The sequence below is a fragment of the Mesitornis unicolor genome, unplaced genomic scaffold, assembly GCF_000695765.1.
Source record: "Mesitornis unicolor isolate BGI_N332 unplaced genomic scaffold, ASM69576v1 scaffold23829, whole genome shotgun sequence".
NCBI lineage: Eukaryota > Metazoa > Chordata > Aves > Mesitornithiformes > Mesitornithidae > Mesitornis > Mesitornis unicolor.
Window position 1 is genome coordinate 35,903 of NW_010206877.1, and position 19,872 is coordinate 55,774.

The 19,872-nt window shown below is 38.5% G+C and overlaps 1 protein-coding gene across 1 annotated transcript in view; it reads right to left on the reverse strand.

The window, feature by feature from the left end:
- The window catches only part of RFX4 (regulatory factor X, 4 (influences HLA class II expression)), a 73,868-nt gene that overhangs the window by 31,561 nt on the left and 22,435 nt on the right, over positions 1 to 19,872 (reverse strand). The window contains exons 5-11 of the mRNA XM_010191947.1: positions 15,944 to 16,005; positions 11,160 to 11,373; positions 10,231 to 10,308; positions 8,229 to 8,392; positions 5,761 to 5,861; positions 3,936 to 3,994; positions 2,221 to 2,365 (exon numbers count right to left, since the gene is read on the reverse strand). Coding sequence (XP_010190249.1) covers positions 2,221 to 2,365; positions 3,936 to 3,994; positions 5,761 to 5,861; positions 8,229 to 8,392; positions 10,231 to 10,308; positions 11,160 to 11,373; positions 15,944 to 16,005 — 823 coding nt within the window. The remainder of the gene's footprint in view (positions 1 to 2,220; positions 2,366 to 3,935; positions 3,995 to 5,760; positions 5,862 to 8,228; positions 8,393 to 10,230; positions 10,309 to 11,159; positions 11,374 to 15,943; positions 16,006 to 19,872) is intronic.

Here is a 19,872-nt window from a genome sequence, read left to right on the forward strand (position 1 = left end):
ACTATAACTTCATTTAACTTAGACTTGCAAAGGCTGGATGGTCAGAAACATTAGTTGGGGAAGAAAGGCCCAAATGCTCTTTGGGCTACCCTTGTCCTGTTTCATTGAATAGGTAACTTCTCTTTATTCAGAAGAAGATCACATAGAAATCTAAATGTTGTCTCCTTACCTGACAATTTGGCTGGACAAAAAACTGTCCAATACAACAGATGAAGTAATTCATCTGCTGTGCAAAGAGGGGGGTAGGAGTGGAAAAACAAATCAGTTGCCTGCTTTGCTGCTGGAGCAATGCAACTGTACATGATGAGCTATTTGAGAAAAGTAACTGTTTATCCTTTAGTGACTGTTAAAAGTACCTCAACAGGATCTGAGAAAGAAGGAATAAAGAAACCATGTCAGAGACAGCTACCATAGCAGAGCAAAAAAGAGCTTCTCTTATTACTCAGCGATTTTCCTCTGTTTTTCTCTAAGCTTACTTACAGACTTATGAACCTTTTTTCCCAATTGCAGTAGCTAGCAATTGGACTTTCTTGGTTATTAATATCAAGAATGTGAAAGCAGGCCTTAATTCATATGAGTCATACAAAGCATGATCTTTGGGACGATCTATGGCTGAGTAGAATAAACATCAAACGTGCGGAAAAAATACCTAAGTTCTAGAATAATCTCTATACCTATCTTCACATCTCAGTGGAATCCGATTGCACAATGAACGTTCATATTACTTCACAATTTCTGGGTAATTGCTTACTGGAGAATATGGGCCTAAAGAATAGTTCAAATCCATTAGCATTCAGAAAAATTCCATTTGATTTTATTACACTTAAGTTTGTATTTAAATAGTTAGGACAAAAAGTAAATTTATACAGAAAGTTAGTTTATACAAAAAATAGTTATGTACAAAAAGCTTTCCAAAATAGTAAGGAATTTCTGAATGAGAGCCAAAACTGTTGCTGCTAATAGGGATTTTAACTTTGAGAACTCCTTCATTTTTGACCACTAGGAGGGTATTGGGTAAATATTGAAAACATAACAGATGACAGAAGAATGCACCCAGCTTCTGAACTCCAGTCTAACTATATCCTACTTCCCCTGCTGCCACGTCAGGTTTCTGTCTCTTCAGAAGTGAAGAGAACCATGTCAGGAAATGAAGGAGAGGAAAGAGTACCAAGCACCTCTCACTGGAAAACAGAGCTAACAGAGAATGCAAGGACTGACGCTAAACTGGGGAAAAGTCTTGTAGTGCCAAAGTCACCCTTGCAGGGCCCAGTGTACATATGAAGGTGTCACCCCTTCTCTTCCCAGCCACTCACTAAAGGAATTACCCCACTAGCAAACCTACCCTTGCAAGGCTCGCAGAAGTGGTTGCCTGGGTTGTTCCCCATTAAGGCTGGTTTTTGATGAAAGATGACTGGTCCTCCTCAGGAAAGAGATGGCAATGCAACAGGTGGGTTCACAAGGAAGTGAGGTTATGAATGATGCTAAAGACAAAGCTGCTCACCTCTGGTGCCTCAGAGAGACAAACTCACTGTGCTTAGGGTTACACCTAAGCTTACAATCATGCACACTTGCTGAACAATGCAAGTTAAATTTTATATTTGCAAAAGTTCTTTGACTCTAAAACCAATTTGCCAACATCTCCAAAGTCACTTTTCATGCCCTTCACTATACTAGGTAGAATCTAAATTAGCCAATGAGCTTGCTTGATATGAGACTTCTACTTATAAAAGTTCAGGGTGAAAACTTACCCCATCAAATGATCGTGTTTATGAAAACACTGCAAAATGGAGCTTTTTTGTAAATAACAGTTTACAAGGGACTCAAATACACAGCCACTTTAGCATCAAAGCCATTCAAAAGACAACTCTCCTGCAATTCTACAGCAAGAGAGACTGGACTTTATCAGATTCAATGGTTAACTCATGGATTTAGTTTGCTTAAGTTAACGGAAAAAAGTCCTCCTGAATTTGGGTGCAAGTTTTCTGCAATTGGCTCTTCCGGTTACTAGAAAGAAATTAGTTACTGGAAACAGTGCTCAGATTTATGCCTCAAAACATAAGACCTTGACAAAACTTTGCCTTACATTTTGATAAATATCTCTGTATTTGTCTTAAGCCTCCAAGAAAAACAATGACTGCAGAAACAGTGTCATTTTCACTGAGCTTTGTTTTCCGTAGGAAACCAAGTTCACCTGGCTTTATTCGAAGGTTCTGCTCTTACATTGTATGATGAGCTTTCTGTGTTCCTCCCGCGAGTCCTCCATAGTATAGAGGGTTTGTTTGGTAATGCTATTCAGATCCACATTCCTCCAGTCCTCCAGCATTTGAAATGTGATGTCTGCACTGTGGATCACCGTTCTTGATGCCTGTAATCCAATCCAATCTATTCATTAGTTCATGGTTTATTAGGTTAAAAAATAGGCTTTATCCCCTTTTACGCTTCCTTAGCTAGGCTCACTAAGTTGATTCTCCTCATGGACCCCCACCCAGCAACTTGATGTTACTGGGCCCTTTAACCACAGAGAACTCCCAAGTCATTTTGCCTACTTTAATCAACTGCAAGTATTTTGCTTGCACCCACCACAAACACCAATAAGGAACCCTTATTTAGTGGTGCTGTTGCTAGACTCCTCAGTCTATAACAGCTCTGTTGTTTTTCTTGACCAGCTTCAGTTTGAAACCAAAAAGCAACAAGAAAAAATAAGCTGAAACCAAATAAACCCCACTCAGATTTGCTCCCTCCCCTCTCCCAAACTCTGAAGATTCATTCTTCCCTCAGCCACATGAAAAAGTTAAAGCTCATTTGCCTCCGCATCAGATCTGCTTCTTGGCTGATTGAGACAGAGGCCTGCTGTTGATAATGGGAAGAATAGGCTCAGAGGAAAGGAAGTGATGTAAGGTCATGGTCACATAACACACACCATCTCTGTAAGCAAGTTAAGCAGAGGTGAGAACCCACACTAAGGTTATCAGTTTCCCCAGGGAAATGATGCATTTGAAGAGTCCTTTGTGTAATTTAACTGTTTGATCCCATGTCTGATGCAGAAGGTTGTGGTCTCTGTATCTTGACTTCCTCTGAATCCCTATGGACCTCCAAAGTTCAGTGATGATCCATCATGTTTGGTGTATCAGTAGCACAGGCATCTTTGCCTTCACCACTAAAATAATGGAGGAAGAAATCTACAAAGAAGTCCTTGCAGGAGTGTTGAGCTTTTTTTCCCCGGAGCTTCTTTGTGTGGGCTTCACCTCTCACAGGGTTAACCTGGGGTGTTGGATACACCTTCCAAAAGTGGAGCATTCAGTGTGACGGGGAAAACAAACTGGCTGCTCCAATACATGAGTGAAACCTTAATGAATTCAACGCAACCTCCCCCTTTTTACACTACGTAGAATTTGGTCTCATTGATTTTTGATAGGTAAATGTGATCTAAACTAACTGGTGAAAAACACTTCAGAGTAGTTTTTATATTCACTTGCTATAGTTGCAAGAGCATTTCTATTTAAAACCCCAGTGGCTCAACCATTTTGATTTTTTACTGATTTGCATTTGATTTGCAGTACACAGACTTGGAATTCTTTGTCAGGCATATAGAAATTTTTCTTGTTTTGCAATAGGCCTAATACATCCACTCTGAAATCAAAGGAATGCCTCTCATTTATTTCATGGAAATGAATAATCTCTTCAAATCAAGTAATAATTGTGTTTCATAAAAGTTCCCTGCTGAATTTAATGATCAGGGGTTTCTAGTTCTCTAGAAAAGCATTTTTTTGCTGTTTAAGTTTTAATTTTGTAAAGAAGGTCACAATAAACACTGGAGACAACCTGTTAACATGATCTCTTCCTCTTTGGGTAAAATCCAGCCTGCAAATTCATAAAATTGTTTGAAAAGTCAGGAAAAATAGCATTCAGCAAACTTGGATAACTGAAATATTTACTTGGCAGAGATGATTTAGTGATGTCTGTCGTCGGAGTATTTGTGAGAATCTTCTCGACACTACAGGAAAGAAGAGATAAATATTTACATACTGTGCTAAATAAATAAAATTATTTCTGAAAATACTAAATTAAAACAAGAACCAAAAAATATATCCAGTTTCCTCTATACAATTGTGACTAAAGTTCATTCAAGTATCCCAGTTTTAACTTAGTTTAAACCTTGACCTAAAACCTTAAATCTGGATCCTCAATCGGTTTTACAAGTAGTGATTTATAAATGCTGTGAATAATGAGATGACAAGACAAATGCAGAGGACAATGGAAGAGTTTTGCTTGTTCAGCATGGCAAATTTTCTCTTGATACACAAAGGAACAGAAGACCAGAAAGAAGTATTTAATAGAAAGAAAAATGCTGCTGCAAGAACAAGTGGGCATAAAATAATGATAGCTACATTATGTGTGGAAATTAGAAAAGATTGCTAAGTCTTAATGCAAACAAGTTTCAGAGGAGTCTTCTGACTGGACTAGTAGGAGCTAAAATCAGTTTCAGATAGAATTTGATCAAAGTTTCTGAAAGAGATGTGCTAACATGCTATGAGGTAAGAGGGCCCTGGAGGTACTCGCCAGTCCTCTGCTCGTATTTTAGCTCTTTTGAAGCAGTATGGACCTTGTACTAAGATATTTCCTATGCTTGGATTTTAAAATATTGTATTGTGCATCTTTTGTCTGAAATCTGTGGCTCAAGAACTGCAAACCAGATCAAGGCTGGCTGTTACTCCTGCCAGTACCTCCATTTGCTGTGCACAATATCAGAAATTCTGAGAAGGAGGAAACAATTACAGAAGCAACAAAGAGTCATGTAAAAGGTAGGATGCACTCAAGTTTTTCCTTATATTAAAATCACCAGAGACGTGCAGGTCTATCCAGACAGGCCTTAGACATGGCCACAGAGTAGGTTATCCCTCTGTACTGTACACAGAGGCAGTTAAAGAGTACAGATTGAGAATAACTAGAAAGCGCATTGTCCGTCTCTTTCTCTCTCCCTGTAAGATTGGAAAAGATTTTGCTGTTGCAAATTCTCAGTATTTTTGAACTTACAAAGATGTGATAAAGCATATTCTTAGGACTGATTTTGTGTAACTTTTAAAAGAAATGAGTAAACTACACCAAAAAAAAGCTAAAATGAGTTGTTCCAATTTACATCCTGACTGTTCTCAGTAAAATATACACCTAATTTTCCATGCTGATCAAAATAGTTAATCCTTCTCCTAAATTAGTTTTTTTTTTTCCTTTAACTTTGTGGTGTGGAATTTAGTGCTCATGAAAGGCAAAGAATTGAGAGCCGTGAAATAAAGCAGGCTTTATCAATAGGTGATGTGCACTGCAGGCATCTACAAAGCACATCTGAAAAGGACTAGTGCCCTTTCCTGTGGTGACAGGGTAATTTGATCTCCTTCATTTTTAACTCTGGCACTTTTTTGAGCAAGGGCCTCAAGCTGTATTCAAATTGTGTTAGCCTAAAGGTTTGTTTAATAATTTCCTTTGCCTAATATCATCCCTAATGTTTGCTTACTATCAACAAAATTAATTCCTTATCAGCATCCACAAGAAAGGAAAAGCAATTCTCCTCATTTTGAGCAGTGCCTCATTTCCCTAAATTAAATTGGTTCTCATGAACAAGTGGAAATTGTAAGTGAATACAAGATTTATATAGCTGAGAGGTTTTGATTTCTATAAGAACACAGTCTTACTTCCAGTGAATTTGTAATCAATAAATATTATACATATTCCAGGCTAATAGGAGAGAGATTGAGCAATACATACATTCAAATTTGATACTCCGTAAGTTTTCTGGTAAATCATGGAGAGCTACTTTCAGCCACTCATCCAGCTGCTTTGCAAACTTTCGGATCACCTGTGTCAAACTGAAGAGAGAAATCACTACCTCAAAACATGTTTACACGTTTTATACTATAAAATCTGTGAATGCATAGACTATGAGTCAGTTATATACAACTCGCTATTACACAGAGTTGCTAACATATTTTGGTTTGTAGGTGTGAAGGAAAACTTCTGAAAACATTTGCAAGAAAAGGGAAACATACCACCATGTTCAAAACCTCACAAAGAACGGAAGTCTTTGTACTGCATTGCTTTGATACTTACAAACAATATTCTTAGCTTGAAATAAAATCATTCCCACTCTGTACAAACATAAAAACACAAAATCACAACTGTTTAAAGTAGACAATAGATTAAGCTTTGGATTTCAACTCAGCGGCGCCCACTTTCATACAAATGTACTCAGAGATGGGCAAGTGAAGCAACAACCAACTATGCTGCAGGCTGAAGTCAGTGAGTGAGTGAGGACGGAGGGAAGGAATTTCCAGGCCAAGCCCACACAGGTGGGGCGAAGTGGGGGCGGAGCGGAACCTGCCTGTTCAGCTCTGCACAGGACAGGAACTTTCCCGGACAAGTGAGATTTCTCTCTTCTCCCTTACTACTCTTTCTTGATGGCTCCATCATGTCCTGCTAAACTTGGTAGGCAGCTCATTCTGCCCTTCTTTTTGGAATTGCTTAGTATGAAACGACAGTTTTGAGGAAATGTGACAGGGTGTAGTGCAGGGGACCCTAATAGTTCTGCCAGACTGAACTGCATTCCCTGTAGCCATACTCAAGATACAGAAATGAGAGAGAGAGGGAAGACACAAGGAACTTTCCCTCTTTCAGCCAGGCAGCTTTTTCTGTTTGTATTCCTAACACATTGCACCATGAACAGAGCTGGTAAAATAAACACGGCCATAGGCCTGCTCTGCTCCACAAAGTCACCTTAACAGGACAGGAGATGGATGACAACTGCTGCATCCACTAAGAAGTGGCTTTTCTGGACAGCCAATATTTGTTCCCAGGATGTTCCTCATAGGATTCTGGCTGAGTCAGCAAGATTTCCTTCAGGAGCTTCCATTGCAGCGAGACCCTTCTTCACCCCCTCCAGTGCAGGCTATGGCTTAATAGCCACAATCTGGCCCTTTATATGCATTACAAAAGTCTATATTCACACTCAAGTCTCTCCTTATTTGCTATGAAAGAACTAAGCAGCTTGAGAAAAGGACTGCTGTTCTGTTTAATCCTTCCAGTGAAATAGATTTCGGAGGGGTGAGGGGCAAAGCCTGTAGAAATGTACATGTCTTATCAAGGAAAGCCCATGTTTATAACAGGCTTCTTATGGAAAAAGTACTTTCTCTGTACTTTAGCAGTCATGTAGTGTACATAAGAGGGGAGAACAACATCTTGAAAACATTTGCCATGATTAGAGATGCTTTAAAATCTTGAGGGCCAAATACAGCACCACTAAGAAACTCCTAGGGCAATATTCTTAACAAATTACTCAACCTCAGGAATACATCAGTCAAATAATAGTAAAGGTATACACGTATATTTAGAAAAAGAGTTTCCTGATGCTCATATTAGGAAAATCAAAGAGGGAAACTGCACTTGTGATTACACTTTTTGCTGTGAACTGTTGATCTCTGTCCTGCTTTACCTACATGAACAAGACTTCCTGGACTCAGATGAGCTCCAGGTAGGAATAGAACAGCTGAGATCTACCACATGGATTGGAAAAGTGAATTTAGCTTTGAAACAAAAGAGGTGAATACTTCTTAATATTAATAAAGTGATCCTAAAAGAAACATGCATCTGTTCTTTCTAGGATAGTATTTAAATTAAACTAGCTTGTCCGAGACTTCACCAGTATGCTCTTCATGTTTTATTCTCCTGGCAAGCAGAATAACAGTTGGGTTCCAAGACTGTATACAGAGACAAATACTTAGGTTGCAGTGCCTGAATATGCATGTGAGTATTTACAAACAGAGCATCCAGGCCAGCTCTTCTTGTCACTATAATTCAGAATACTGTTACATTGTTGACCTAGACTAGCAGAAAAGTGTCTCAAACTTTCAGAAGTCACTGTAGCTCTCTGTAGTCTGCAGACTTCTGACATTCCCTGAAAGCTGGGACAACTATCAGCTTGATGTTAATAAACCAAGAAATTGGTATCCTTTATCACACAAAAATTAACAAGCTTTTCACAATACAAGTCTTTTATTAAAAATCAGAACATTTCTTCAGGAGCATGTCAACTCTTCAACTCTTTTGAAGTGACACTGTGATTTAAACTCCGGAAACAGGAAAAGCAAGCAGCTTTCTGAAAGCTGGTGCCATTCTTGAAGAAAATACACAAGCCAAAGACAGCTGAGCTAGAAGTGGCCAGTGCTGCTGGCTATACTGACCTGTCAGGTAATGCTTGTAGTACTGTTGGCATCAAAACTCCAGAAATTGCTTTGTACAGAATTGAATCACAGACTCCCACTATATTCACTACAGTTGAAGAACCCAATACGGGCAACATATGAGGAGGCATCCCTTGCCAAAAGTGCAGAAGAAAACTTTGAACCTGCAATCATGAGAAGAAGCGGGAATGTTTAAATGAAAATAATTGGCAGCCACAAATACCATTTTCTTTAAATGATCCTGCTTACATAGCATTTGTTTCAGCCCCAGAGCTGGACTGATGGTGTACAACACAGGCGAGGTATGTTCCTTAACTAGACAGGGTTATACTGCAGCGCTCAATGGGATAATCAACCAAAGGACGAGGAAACACTCAAGTAGGTGACAGCATGTCTTTGTGTTACTACAGTAGAGAGACCCATGGAAACCACCATGTTTTTACCTTCCATCAGTGGCTGGAGTGTGTAACTCTTTGGCTTCCACATGTCAAGCCTTTTTCTCTCTCTCTCTTTGCTCTCTGTCCCTGTATACAAAGGAATGCAATCTAGGGCTTGGTGTAGGGAGGGAGAAGAGGGCAGCAAATGGCTTACAGGGGTCAATATATCATTTTCTGGTCTTCATTTTGGAAAGAAATACTACACTTTTGAGTTTCTTCTTTCCTCCACTATGAAGGAACAAGCAGAAAGAATGGAGAAAGACAAAAAAGAAAATGGGGAGGATATTTCAGACACAGAAAAATATACATCTGAAAATTTTAGTTTAGGAAATAAAGGTGTTATTCAGTGAATGATATGATTGGTTCTACAGGGATCAGAACACTGGCATTCATAAGCCATTCATAGCCTTTTGCACACAATCTATTTATTGAAATAAATAACCACACCAAGTGCAGTAAAGAATATTTGCCATTTATACATTGTCGCTGTGCAGTCCTTTCCCCATCACTGATTCTGAAAAACAGAATCCCTACCAAAATATAACAACCTGCTCTTAAGAAAGTATTCTGGGGCTTATCCAGCAAAACTTCCTGAATATGTGTCAGAAATTTTTCTTACATGGAAACAACTAGACTTGGTACAATGACTTTAAAAAGCCTCAGATTTAAACCAGGAGAGTGTGAGAATTAAACAGTGAGAGGAAGAAAAGCGGGAATTCCTTCCCATTGTTCAGAAGGCAGAGTCAAAAGACCCATTTCCTTTGATTTTTTTCCTTTGATATGATGGATGTCATATCTGAATCAGGCCCTCAGCATCTCTGTAGTCAGATTTCTTTTCCTGGAATAAAGACCTTCTCCACATGCAATATAAAACTGCTTGCATTATGGTAATGTTTTGGTTTTTCTGCTCTAATTACATAGCTGTCTGCATGCACTGCCAGAAAACCCTTAGATTCAGACAGACATGCAGGAGGTACAAACCTTATCCATCTCTACTGGATGGCATCAACTACTGAGCAGTGCGTGTGTTCCTGGCTGCACTGCAGTACAACTGAGCAATTGGGGACTTCAGCTACATCTTTCTGGGATATCTGGGAGGCAGCAGGCCCCCCACAACCCTGCACCATTGTTAAGAGAGCAACAGAGCCCAACATTTTGGCTGCACCACCTGCCCTGGGTTTGTGCTGAACACTCAGAGGAATTCCTTCAAACAGAACTCAGTCCCAACTCGAAGCTTAGAAAAGTGGTGGTGGACACACTTCTTGAGTTGTAAGAACTGGATTGTCAAGCATCTTGTAAGGGGATATTGCTACCTTAATCCTGCTGGAGAATGGAGAGACAAAAACATTCCTGTTGCTTGTATTCCTCTAACTCACAGAGTGTTATAAGTGAGATTTAACGCTATCGGTCACATATTATGTACTCAAGTATAGCTATTGTTCATTACTCATGAGAAGGATTGGCCACCACAAAACCATAAGTTTGTAATATCACATTCAAAATAAGCTCTCAGATCCATTAATACCTTCTGTGTCATTAAACTCAACTCCCGTTTCTAACCATACCTCATCAAAGTTCGCTCTTATTACAGTGTCTAGTATCCTTTGACAGTGAGTTCTATACATCATAATAAAGGTAGAAACCTGAAAAAGAGTGAGAGGGAGACACACAAAAGATCATTCTACTTTAAGAAAGCCACTTTTAAAACTACCAGAATATACAGCACAAAAAAGTAAGTTTTTTCTTATCTTACCTATGCACAATTGCAAAAATAATGAAATCGGTTAGAGTCTAGTTAGATTAGTTAGATTAGCTTTAAGATGAGTTTTCGTCTTAAAAGTAAATTCTCCTTTTGAATTCATGGATTTTTCTATGTCAATGGGGATTCTTAAAATGTAAGAGGAGCAAAAAGCCTCAGTGAGATCAAAGACGAGAATGTGGCCCTAATTAGGACATAAAGAACTATAAAACCCTATTCTTTTGTTCACTTTACATTGATACTACACATGCGAATAGCATCAGAAAACTAGCAAACTCAGCCAAGAGCAGTCAGAGCACTTTTGTTATATGTGCAGATAGGATTCTCTTAATTTCTAGTCCAGAAGGGTAAAAAATGCATTAAGTCCCTTTCTGCTAAAGAAGGCATCAGAACCATTTTTCAGTTTGCCACCAAATGTGTTCACAGATTAAAGGGCTATAACACAGTTAAAAACAGCTACCCTCAAACCTCACCTGTTGTATGTAATGCAACTTTTAAAAAAGTGTGCACAGGTTTTAGAACTGTTGTACAGCTGATACTGTCAGCTCCATATTTTAAGGGAAGGTATTTCTTCCTTCTTCATTATATGAACTAATTAAGTCCCCCATAAATAAAGTCAACACATTATTAAACTTGCTCTAATTTAAAGTCTTTATATTTTTAGATAAAGCTTTCATCCAGAGCAGGGGAAAAAAAAACCCAAGACAAGCCACAAAAAGATTTCCAAAGTGTTACCTTCTCCTCTGGCAGACTGGCTGGCAGATTTAGATCTTTGACATTTGGAAACTCTGGCAGTAACGTTCCCAGTTTGGATCGTGGTGAATACGCCACTGTCTGTTTGGTTACTTCTTTTTTTCCTGCTTCGTTGACCCAGGCTGCTCCTTTTTTAGAATACATCACATCATAATACTGGGAGTTTTCTTTCACTGCAATTCCATAATAATGGTACCTGATAGAAGAGAACTCTATTTTATAAAGCATATTGTTTGAAAATTAAAATAATCCAAAGATATGTGGGTAAGAAAAACTGATAATGCTAATGACTTCTACAGCAAAACAGACTGTGCAACAGTTTATATATTATTTATGAGCATTGATTCAGTAGCAGAACATTGCAGTAATAAATTTGACTTCTAATTTTTATTCCTTCTGGTGAAAGTAGCTCTCTTCATAGTTAATAAAGCTGTCTCATTTGCAGAGCAGGAAAATAACGGGGTTCCATTTTTTTTCTTATTAAAAAAAAAGCGTCCTAAAGCTACATGTTGGCAGAGCTCTGCTGTGCAGCTGCTCCTTTAGTTGAGCAATAAGCAGAGGTACAGACCCTCTGGACTAGCCCTTCTGTCATTATTTCAGCTCCCTGATTCTCAGACTGGTTTGATTCCTGAAAAGCATGAGTCTTCATTGCAAATAAGTTGATCAGAAATGTTTCAAAAATGGAAAACACTTCAATGAAAAGAGAGGGGAGTGCAAGACTTGTGCTGGAAAGTAATGAAAGGTAGGAAATGCACAGTTCAAAATAATTTGCTTGATAACTTAGGATCTGCACTGGGCTTAGATCAGTGAGGGATAGTACACAACATGGATTATTCAGTCTACCTCTTGCATCAAAGCAGCAAAGGTAATCTCATTCCTTCTATAATTTGCTAACTCTTATTTCAGTTTCTCACCTGTAGGCACCACCAACCCATCAGCTGATTTTTTAATTATTACAAATGGCACCGCAAAATTGTACTGTTCTTATACTTTTGTTACACCCTACTTTCCTAGAGGGATTTCTCAATGATCTTCCAGTTCTCTCCTTACAGCCTATCAAAAGCCTATGAGACCATGATGAGACACTGCCTTCTGGATCCCACTGTGGTGGTAGGAGAAGTTACCATCTCCAGATGTTTGTTGTACTCCCCAAACAGTTGCTGATTTCAGAGTTATGCCAGTAGATTTGTTCCCTTGAATGAACCCTAATTTGCTTTAGGCAAAATCAGCTGGTTTTACAAAGGTCATCGATTAAATTAGTAAAAGAGAAGCATCTAAGTGATGGTAGTTTAAACTAACTCAGGTGACTTTTTTCCTACTTTCACAATCATTCTCCCTCAGATTAGTGCCTGTCAATCTCCAGCAGAAAGTGGTGGCAAAGCCCTAATCTTGTCTACCAGCACACATGGGCTGAGAGGAGGCCTGGGGACTTGTAGCAACCTTCTAGTATGTGGGTCCCCTGCCATGCCCACTGAGGATGTTCCATGTCGTCTATTAAAAAGAAAAGATACCTTGAACTCAATATTGAATAATCCAGATGACATTTATTAAAACATTATGCTGACATGGTATGAATGTGATTTCCTAGCTTCAGTACCTTAGAAAGCCACAGTATCAGAGTTGGGGAAACCAAAAGGAGATGCTGCAGGGAGCTAGCACCACAATTGATGAGAGGAAAAGGAGAAAAGGTCACAGCAAGTTCTGGAAAAAGTTCTGGTTGGACTGAGAGGTCTGCATAACTTAAACAGGGATAAGTCTTTTATATCAAGCTTCCTCTTAAATAAATTCAATGAAAAAATGAATGAAAGCCTGGAAAATGTAGTAGAACTTCACTGCACATTATTTAATTTCCAGTATGTTTCACTTGGCAATAAACTACATAAAAGAGTTTTTCCAGGTATCTTCAAAATCATGTAGGCAGCAATAGCCAAATTAACTCTGAAATTTTTCCAGATAGCTTCTGCCTCCAGTAATTTTATCATCCCAAATGGCAAAATCTCACTGATGCAGTTTACAAAGATGCTTTTCCAAGCACTTTTCTGTAATTCTATCAGAAAAAAAACCCCAGCTTAATTAAATAAACAGAGCCTGAAAGTTTGATCTGTACAAGAATAACATGCAGCCTACGCAATTATTTTTGTGGTAAATAGTGGAATACTTTTTCCTCTCATAGATCCAGTATCTGCAGCACTCCTTTAAAGAAAGAAGTGAAATTCCCTTCACACCATGTAGTTTTCATCAGCTTAAGTAACCTCTTGTGTATATAATTGCAGAGTTTCAAGCTACAGTACAGAAAGAAATATTCTTTTATGTTTAGCTGCCTTCTCATGGCTCACCTGTGGTGGAACTGTTTTTGAGCTCAGTGCCATAGAAAACAGCTGCATCCTTACAGCAATAAACCCTGCTGCAAAAAAAGAAAGCCTCACAACTGATGACCAAGAGTATAGCACCATTGTAGCTCTGAACTCTGTTGTGTTACAAGGCAGCCATACTATAAAAAGACTGAAGGCAGAACAGTGTGAAGTCAGATAATCTTAACCACTTCTATGACTGAATTTCCTTTGGCAGTAGCAGGAAAGTGGGGTGAAAATCATACTGGCAGCAACCGGTCAGCACAGCTGGTGATAAAGGGACTGAAGTGTTAATGCCTAAAGTAATTTCTTTACGTAACACTTAATTGGAATGCAGTCAGATGTTTCTGAAAACAAAACCAGAGCTCAGCTGCAGCTGTGCTGGGCCTAGCAAGGAGTGTGTTTGTTGTAAAGAAGTACAATGTGCATGTAGTGTGTGTTTGTTTATACTTCTCTTCACTGGATCAAATGAGGACTCTTCTGTATGCTACAAACCTTGCGGACCACTCACAAAGATGTAGGCAACCTCTTTTGGAGCAGAAGAACTCAATTTCATACCGGCTGAGGCTGTGAAATTTGAGTGAATATGATCTCCCTCACAGGAGTGACCAGGAACTTTCAGAGGCCAAGAGTTTTGCAGAGCACAGCACGCTTTACAGAAACCCCTTCGTATTTGCTAGATAGGGAACAGAACCGTTGCAAAGGTGATACAAGAGCAGTATGTGACCTAAAAGACCCTCTGATAGGCATGCGGGTTAGGGGCAAAATATGCAAGAAATATTAAGTCTCATTGATTTTTGGTCCTGTTAAGAGTAAAGAGACATAGCTTTTGGTGACATAAGACATCTTCAGTCAGTAGATCAAGAGCATCTTGCTCCTCTGAGAGACTCCTGGAGCTGCAGGAAGAGCTCCAGTTTGGAAATACGGCAGTGCTCATTCTTTTCTTTAAATGGGAAGACAAATAAAAATGTTGTAGCCAATGTCAGAATGATTTGATAGCTGGCAGCAGGTACTCTTATATGAGTGCTTCCATAAAGCAACTTGAGCACGCTTTCACTCTGTCTTTATGAACTTCCATAGAACTTATATTTGGTGGTAAATCCTGATTCTCTGAGTCTGGACCTATCATACTTTCCTAATATGCTGTTGGACTAGCCCAGAACTCACACCTGACAGATTTCTGGTAGCTCTGTTGTGAGTGACGTCATGGTAGATCTGAATTTGTATTTGGGAAGAGATTTCAGATCTTCAATTAGCTGCTTAAGTATGGCTGCTCTAGAAAAAGAAAGCTTAGTTATGAAAATTAGGAGACTCTCATGATGGGGGAAAGGGCATTTGGTCCCATCAAAGGAATATTGGCATGGACAGCTCATCAGGAGAGCACAGTGAAGTGAATTTTAATGGCTTTTCATTTAGCATCTTATTTAAAAAAAAATAATAATAATTTAAAGCTTCTTTAAAGCTTTAGTATGTAAGTTCAATTCTCATAGCATATTTGTTTCTTAGCATTTAGCAATATTGTGTTTCTAGGCTTTGTTTTGTAAGAGAAGTTTTACCAGCAAAATGTTGCAAACATACTGTCCAAGGTTTTCATTCTCCCCCCATAGTTTTCCACTTGTGATCTACAAAGACTGCCCTTAGACTACCCTGTAGGATTCTGTGAAATCTAATCAAGAAAAGCAGATACACAGATATATCTTTAGGAGATTTATGTTTGCCATAAAAAGATCCACAGCTCAATTTGCAAAACTTCATGGAGTCCACAAACAGAAAAAAGTACAAAAACATCACTCTCTATAAATTGGTGGGATCACATCTTGTCAAAAATTGGAAAAAGTCAAATACTCCAGGAAGTGCATTCCTCTTCCCAAATCAACTCCTCATTCTGGAATTAGGATGAACTGTTTTCAGGAAGCACCATCTTTTGCGTAAGGCAATAAACTAATTCCTCGAACACTTAAAGATATGTTGGATTTCATAACACAGGCAAAAATCCAGGTTTGTGGACAATTACAGTTTAGGCCAATGTATATTCCTACCTAAAGTTCAGATAACATTGTGCCACTTGCCCTCTAAACTGGAATATGATGTTAACCAGCTGCCATTCCACAGCTTCCACTACTTCTAGATGTGAATGTCCTTTACATTGTGTGAAGTGAGTTGAGATGAAAAACATAATAGTAATTATATGGAAAATATTGCTGATGAAATCAGTAAAAGGCCACCACCAGACTACCTCTGCAGTATCACTGCTGAAATACAACAATGTAAAGACTGCAATGGAACCTCCATCAAAGTTGGGTTTTAAGTCCCCAGCTGGGCAAATTATTCCCTGATCTTACACTATTCTATTCAGCAAAGCCAGAGGCAGATGGGGCCCTGTGTGAGATGATAATAATACCATACACTGCTTACTTTGATTGGCCTCTGGTTCCAAGTCTTCTTGTTGTTAGTTGTGGAAACTGTTGCCTTATTATCTGCAAATAAATAGAACTGATATTAGAAAAAAAAAAGCACATTTATTAATACTTAATTCAATATTGACTTTTAAGATGAACTTTTCTACTTTTTAAAAGTAGAAAAACTGTACTGCAATGTCAGCAAAATATGTGGCAGGAGAAATCAGGAGTAAAGCTTTTGATTTTTTCCATTACTGAAAGAGGGGAAAGAGACTTCAAAATGCAGTATAATTGAATTAACTACATTAATTTAAATAAAGACTTTCTGAAGTTACTGGTACTTAACAACCTAAGATCAGTTCTGCCTCTGAACTAAGGAGCATTGTACTTAGACTAGGTATATAATTTATTTACGTCAGTTTGCATGGTCAACAAACTTGGTTTTGCTGCAAATAGTGGAAACTCTCCTGTGGGGAGTTTTGAAGGCCACAGTTCTTTAAAGACCTTCACAATCCTGCCATTAAACACTCCTTTTTCTAAAAGATGATTCCCTGAAAAGATTTTGGTATTTGACAGCGGCACCACTTCTGCTAGAGAAGACTCACTGTCGCATTTGTAAAGATAGCTCATAATCAATTTATCCTCTATGGAATACAAGTGCATCTCAGAAACAGCAGGGTACCATCAGGAGTCTGGACTCCAGTCTGTCAGCAGAGATTAAAAGAACATTGCTACTGTAACCCAAAATTTCTTTAGTGTCAGATGCGTTTAAGGAAATGGACTAATGAATGTAGATTGTGCTTTCAGTAATCAGAGTAATGTAGTAGCTGGAAAGGTGGTGCTCAGCACCTCGCAGGATTGAACCTGACTGTGGTCTGCAGTAGAGGAAAATTCTTCTGGCAGAACAGACGTGCAAGAAGGACTGCAGTAAACCTTGAAGATTCACTTGCAAAAGGAGTTTCTTCCTTTCTTAATTGTGTTTTCATTATATAAATTGCTAAGTGTTTCCTCAATGAGGGACACAGACACTAATATTAAAGGAAAACAGGCATACAAGATGCAATATAACTGCTCAACAAGAAGAAAACATCAATTAAAATTGATTAAATAATATAGATTTTTTTTCTCCATTAGCCGTTTTGTCACCATGATAAATATTTAATCCTGATTGATGACTGAAAGCTCTGCAATACGTATTTGGATCAAAAGGTGCTATATAAATAAAGACATTACAATGTCACATATTTGACCTTTTCTTCAGTATTTTTTTAAGCAACTGTACAATCAGCTTTCTTTTGTATCATGTAAAAATTGACCTGTCCTGGTTTCCAAGAGCTTTGCACAACGCGGCTGATGTCAGAAACGCAGCACAGACTCCAAGTCGCTAGGTTGTTCAGCTTTAATTTCTGGAGCAAAACTTCAGCAAACAGTAAAACACTTTTGTGGAGCTGTGAAAGTTCAGCCTAGCTGTTTGATAAATGAGCAGACAGGCAAGCAGCCCTTCTTTCTTTTTTTGTATGGATTCAATGAAGCCTGCCTAAAGAACACCACATGCTGTTCCAGCTACTGATCTAACATTCCGCAACATCTCAGCCTTCCAAATTCCCTTTAATTACACATTAATCCCACCCCTCTCCCTTTCATTTTCTGCAGACAGGGTTGGGGGCTCCACAAGGCTGTGGGAAAAAAGGCAGTGCTGAAGAGCTGCTTTCTGAGGATGGGTTTTTTGGGTTAGGGGACTTTTTATTTTTTTTTTTTTTGGTGGCAGTTGTCATTCAGAAAATACTGTTCCTCTCCAGAAGTTTACTTTACAGCAGTAGACTCTAAAGTAAATCTTAGTATTAGAGATACTTTTATGCTATTTTTTTCCTTTGGAGGAACACAAACCCATATTACTTTCAAAGTCTTTCTAGTAGTGATGTAGTGTTACAATGCACACTGTAAATGCTACTTTATGAACCATATGCAGTGGGAGTTCCTGGGATTTAAATAAATCAGCCAATTTCTACATACCAGGGCAGAGGTAATCAGGAAAAGAGAAGAATAATGGAGCAGTTGATCAGATGATCCTTTATTCTTTTCTTTTTTTTTTCTTTGTTTCTTTTTAAATGCAGCACATTTCAAACAATGAGATACACCTTTCAGAGCACAGCTGAAAAGTATGCCTCACTTAAAATATTCTATACCAATCAATTAAAAAAAATAATTATTTGGCAAAGCTTTGAAAAAAGAAGTCAGGACTTCTTGATCTAATGCTGCATGCGTAAAATATGTTTAATGAGGCATACTCATGCTTGGGTGCTTGTACACATGAGCATGGATGTTTATGTTTGTGTTTGGAATAAAACAAGTCAAGTACTAAATGAACTAGCTGTTCATATAAATGTTTATATTCAGCTATGTTTATGTGAATCCCTATATAATGATATTGCCAAAGACAGCGAGATTTCCCTGAAAAGAGAGAGGAAATCAGATCAGGCAGGACAAAGTAGAGTTCACTGTGTGCTGAAATTAATGGAAAAAACAGAAAATGTAAAATGCTGATTTTTAAATTACACTTTCAGCCTGAAAAGTCACCCTACAAAATACATCATCATTGTGCTTCATGTTTATTACCTTTAAGACCTACAGAGAAAATAAGTTAATTTTGCAGCTGGGTGGGGAGGGAAGGAGTTTCCTAATTGCTCTAATGAAAATTCGGGTTGGGATCTGAAAAACAAGTTGGATGATTTTTCTTTCATCACTGCAGTGGGGTTGTGCAAGCCATCGAATCAAGAGCAGAGCATGTACTTTGAGCTGCTTTCTGAATGGAGTCCAGGCCCCGTTCTCACAGCAATGCTGGCTTCTCAACAGAAGCAGTGGTAAAAAGCTCTCATGGGTGGTATCCAAGGGAATTTTGGAGTGAACAGGCCTTTTTCCACTGTCCTTCCATGGAACTGAAATTTCTTCTTATACTTCTCTGAAGTGACCACAAGTTCAGCTGCCCTATGAGATCTGCTGAGTAAAAGGCTACAGGTTTTACATTTTCCAAGTAAAATTTCACCTAAATCGTGTGGCAGTTTTCACAGTTTGGCATTATTTTATGCTACTTGGCTTTTTGCTTTTGAGACAGATGTAGAACAGAAGTTTCACATGCAAACAACTTCTGTCTCTGCTATATTCGCCTCAGAAACCAATGCTCCTTCAATTTCTTTCTCACTTTCTAAACTTCAGTTGTGTTCTCTCTCTCTTTCCTCTGACCCTGCTGAAGACCTGATTTTGTCTTCTGCCTACAGAAGATCTTCTACACATTTCTTGACTAAATATATATATATATTACGAACTGCCTTATCTTTTTGCAACTCTATAGTTATTTTGGTGAATGCTCACTGTACACAAGAGCCAGATAGAAGTCATCACATTATAAAGCAACATACATAAAAAGAGAGCTTACACCTTTTCAGAGGACTTGCATACCCAGGTCAGCATTTGTTTAACCCTTTTGTAGCCAGTACATGGTTCTGGGATTGCTTGTGCAGGTAGAACATACTCCACTTTGAAAGTATGGGGCACCCAAAGTGAATGCAGAAAAGAAAACTCTCTCGTATTATTCTCCTATACTGCGATTACAACGGTGGTAGTGCACCATTCAACATGTATTGCACAAATCTTGAAGCTAACAGGATTTTTTTATCCTGTTTTGGCTTTTTAAACCTAGCAGAGGTGTCCAAATACACTTGAATTAAATATCTAGTTACTTGTATTTTTGGTAATTCTTAAAATAATGCAATAAAAATAAGTTACTTAAGTGTCTGTGAAAAACACAGAAAGCTTTATGAGCAACAACTAGAAAAATGCACTTCTTCTGTCAAGGTCTGTCTTGTAGTCTGCACAGCCTATTAACTTTAGACATGGCTTTCTGCAGGAGCTGTTCTGTTACCTACAAATGGCTGCAAAGGCACAGTC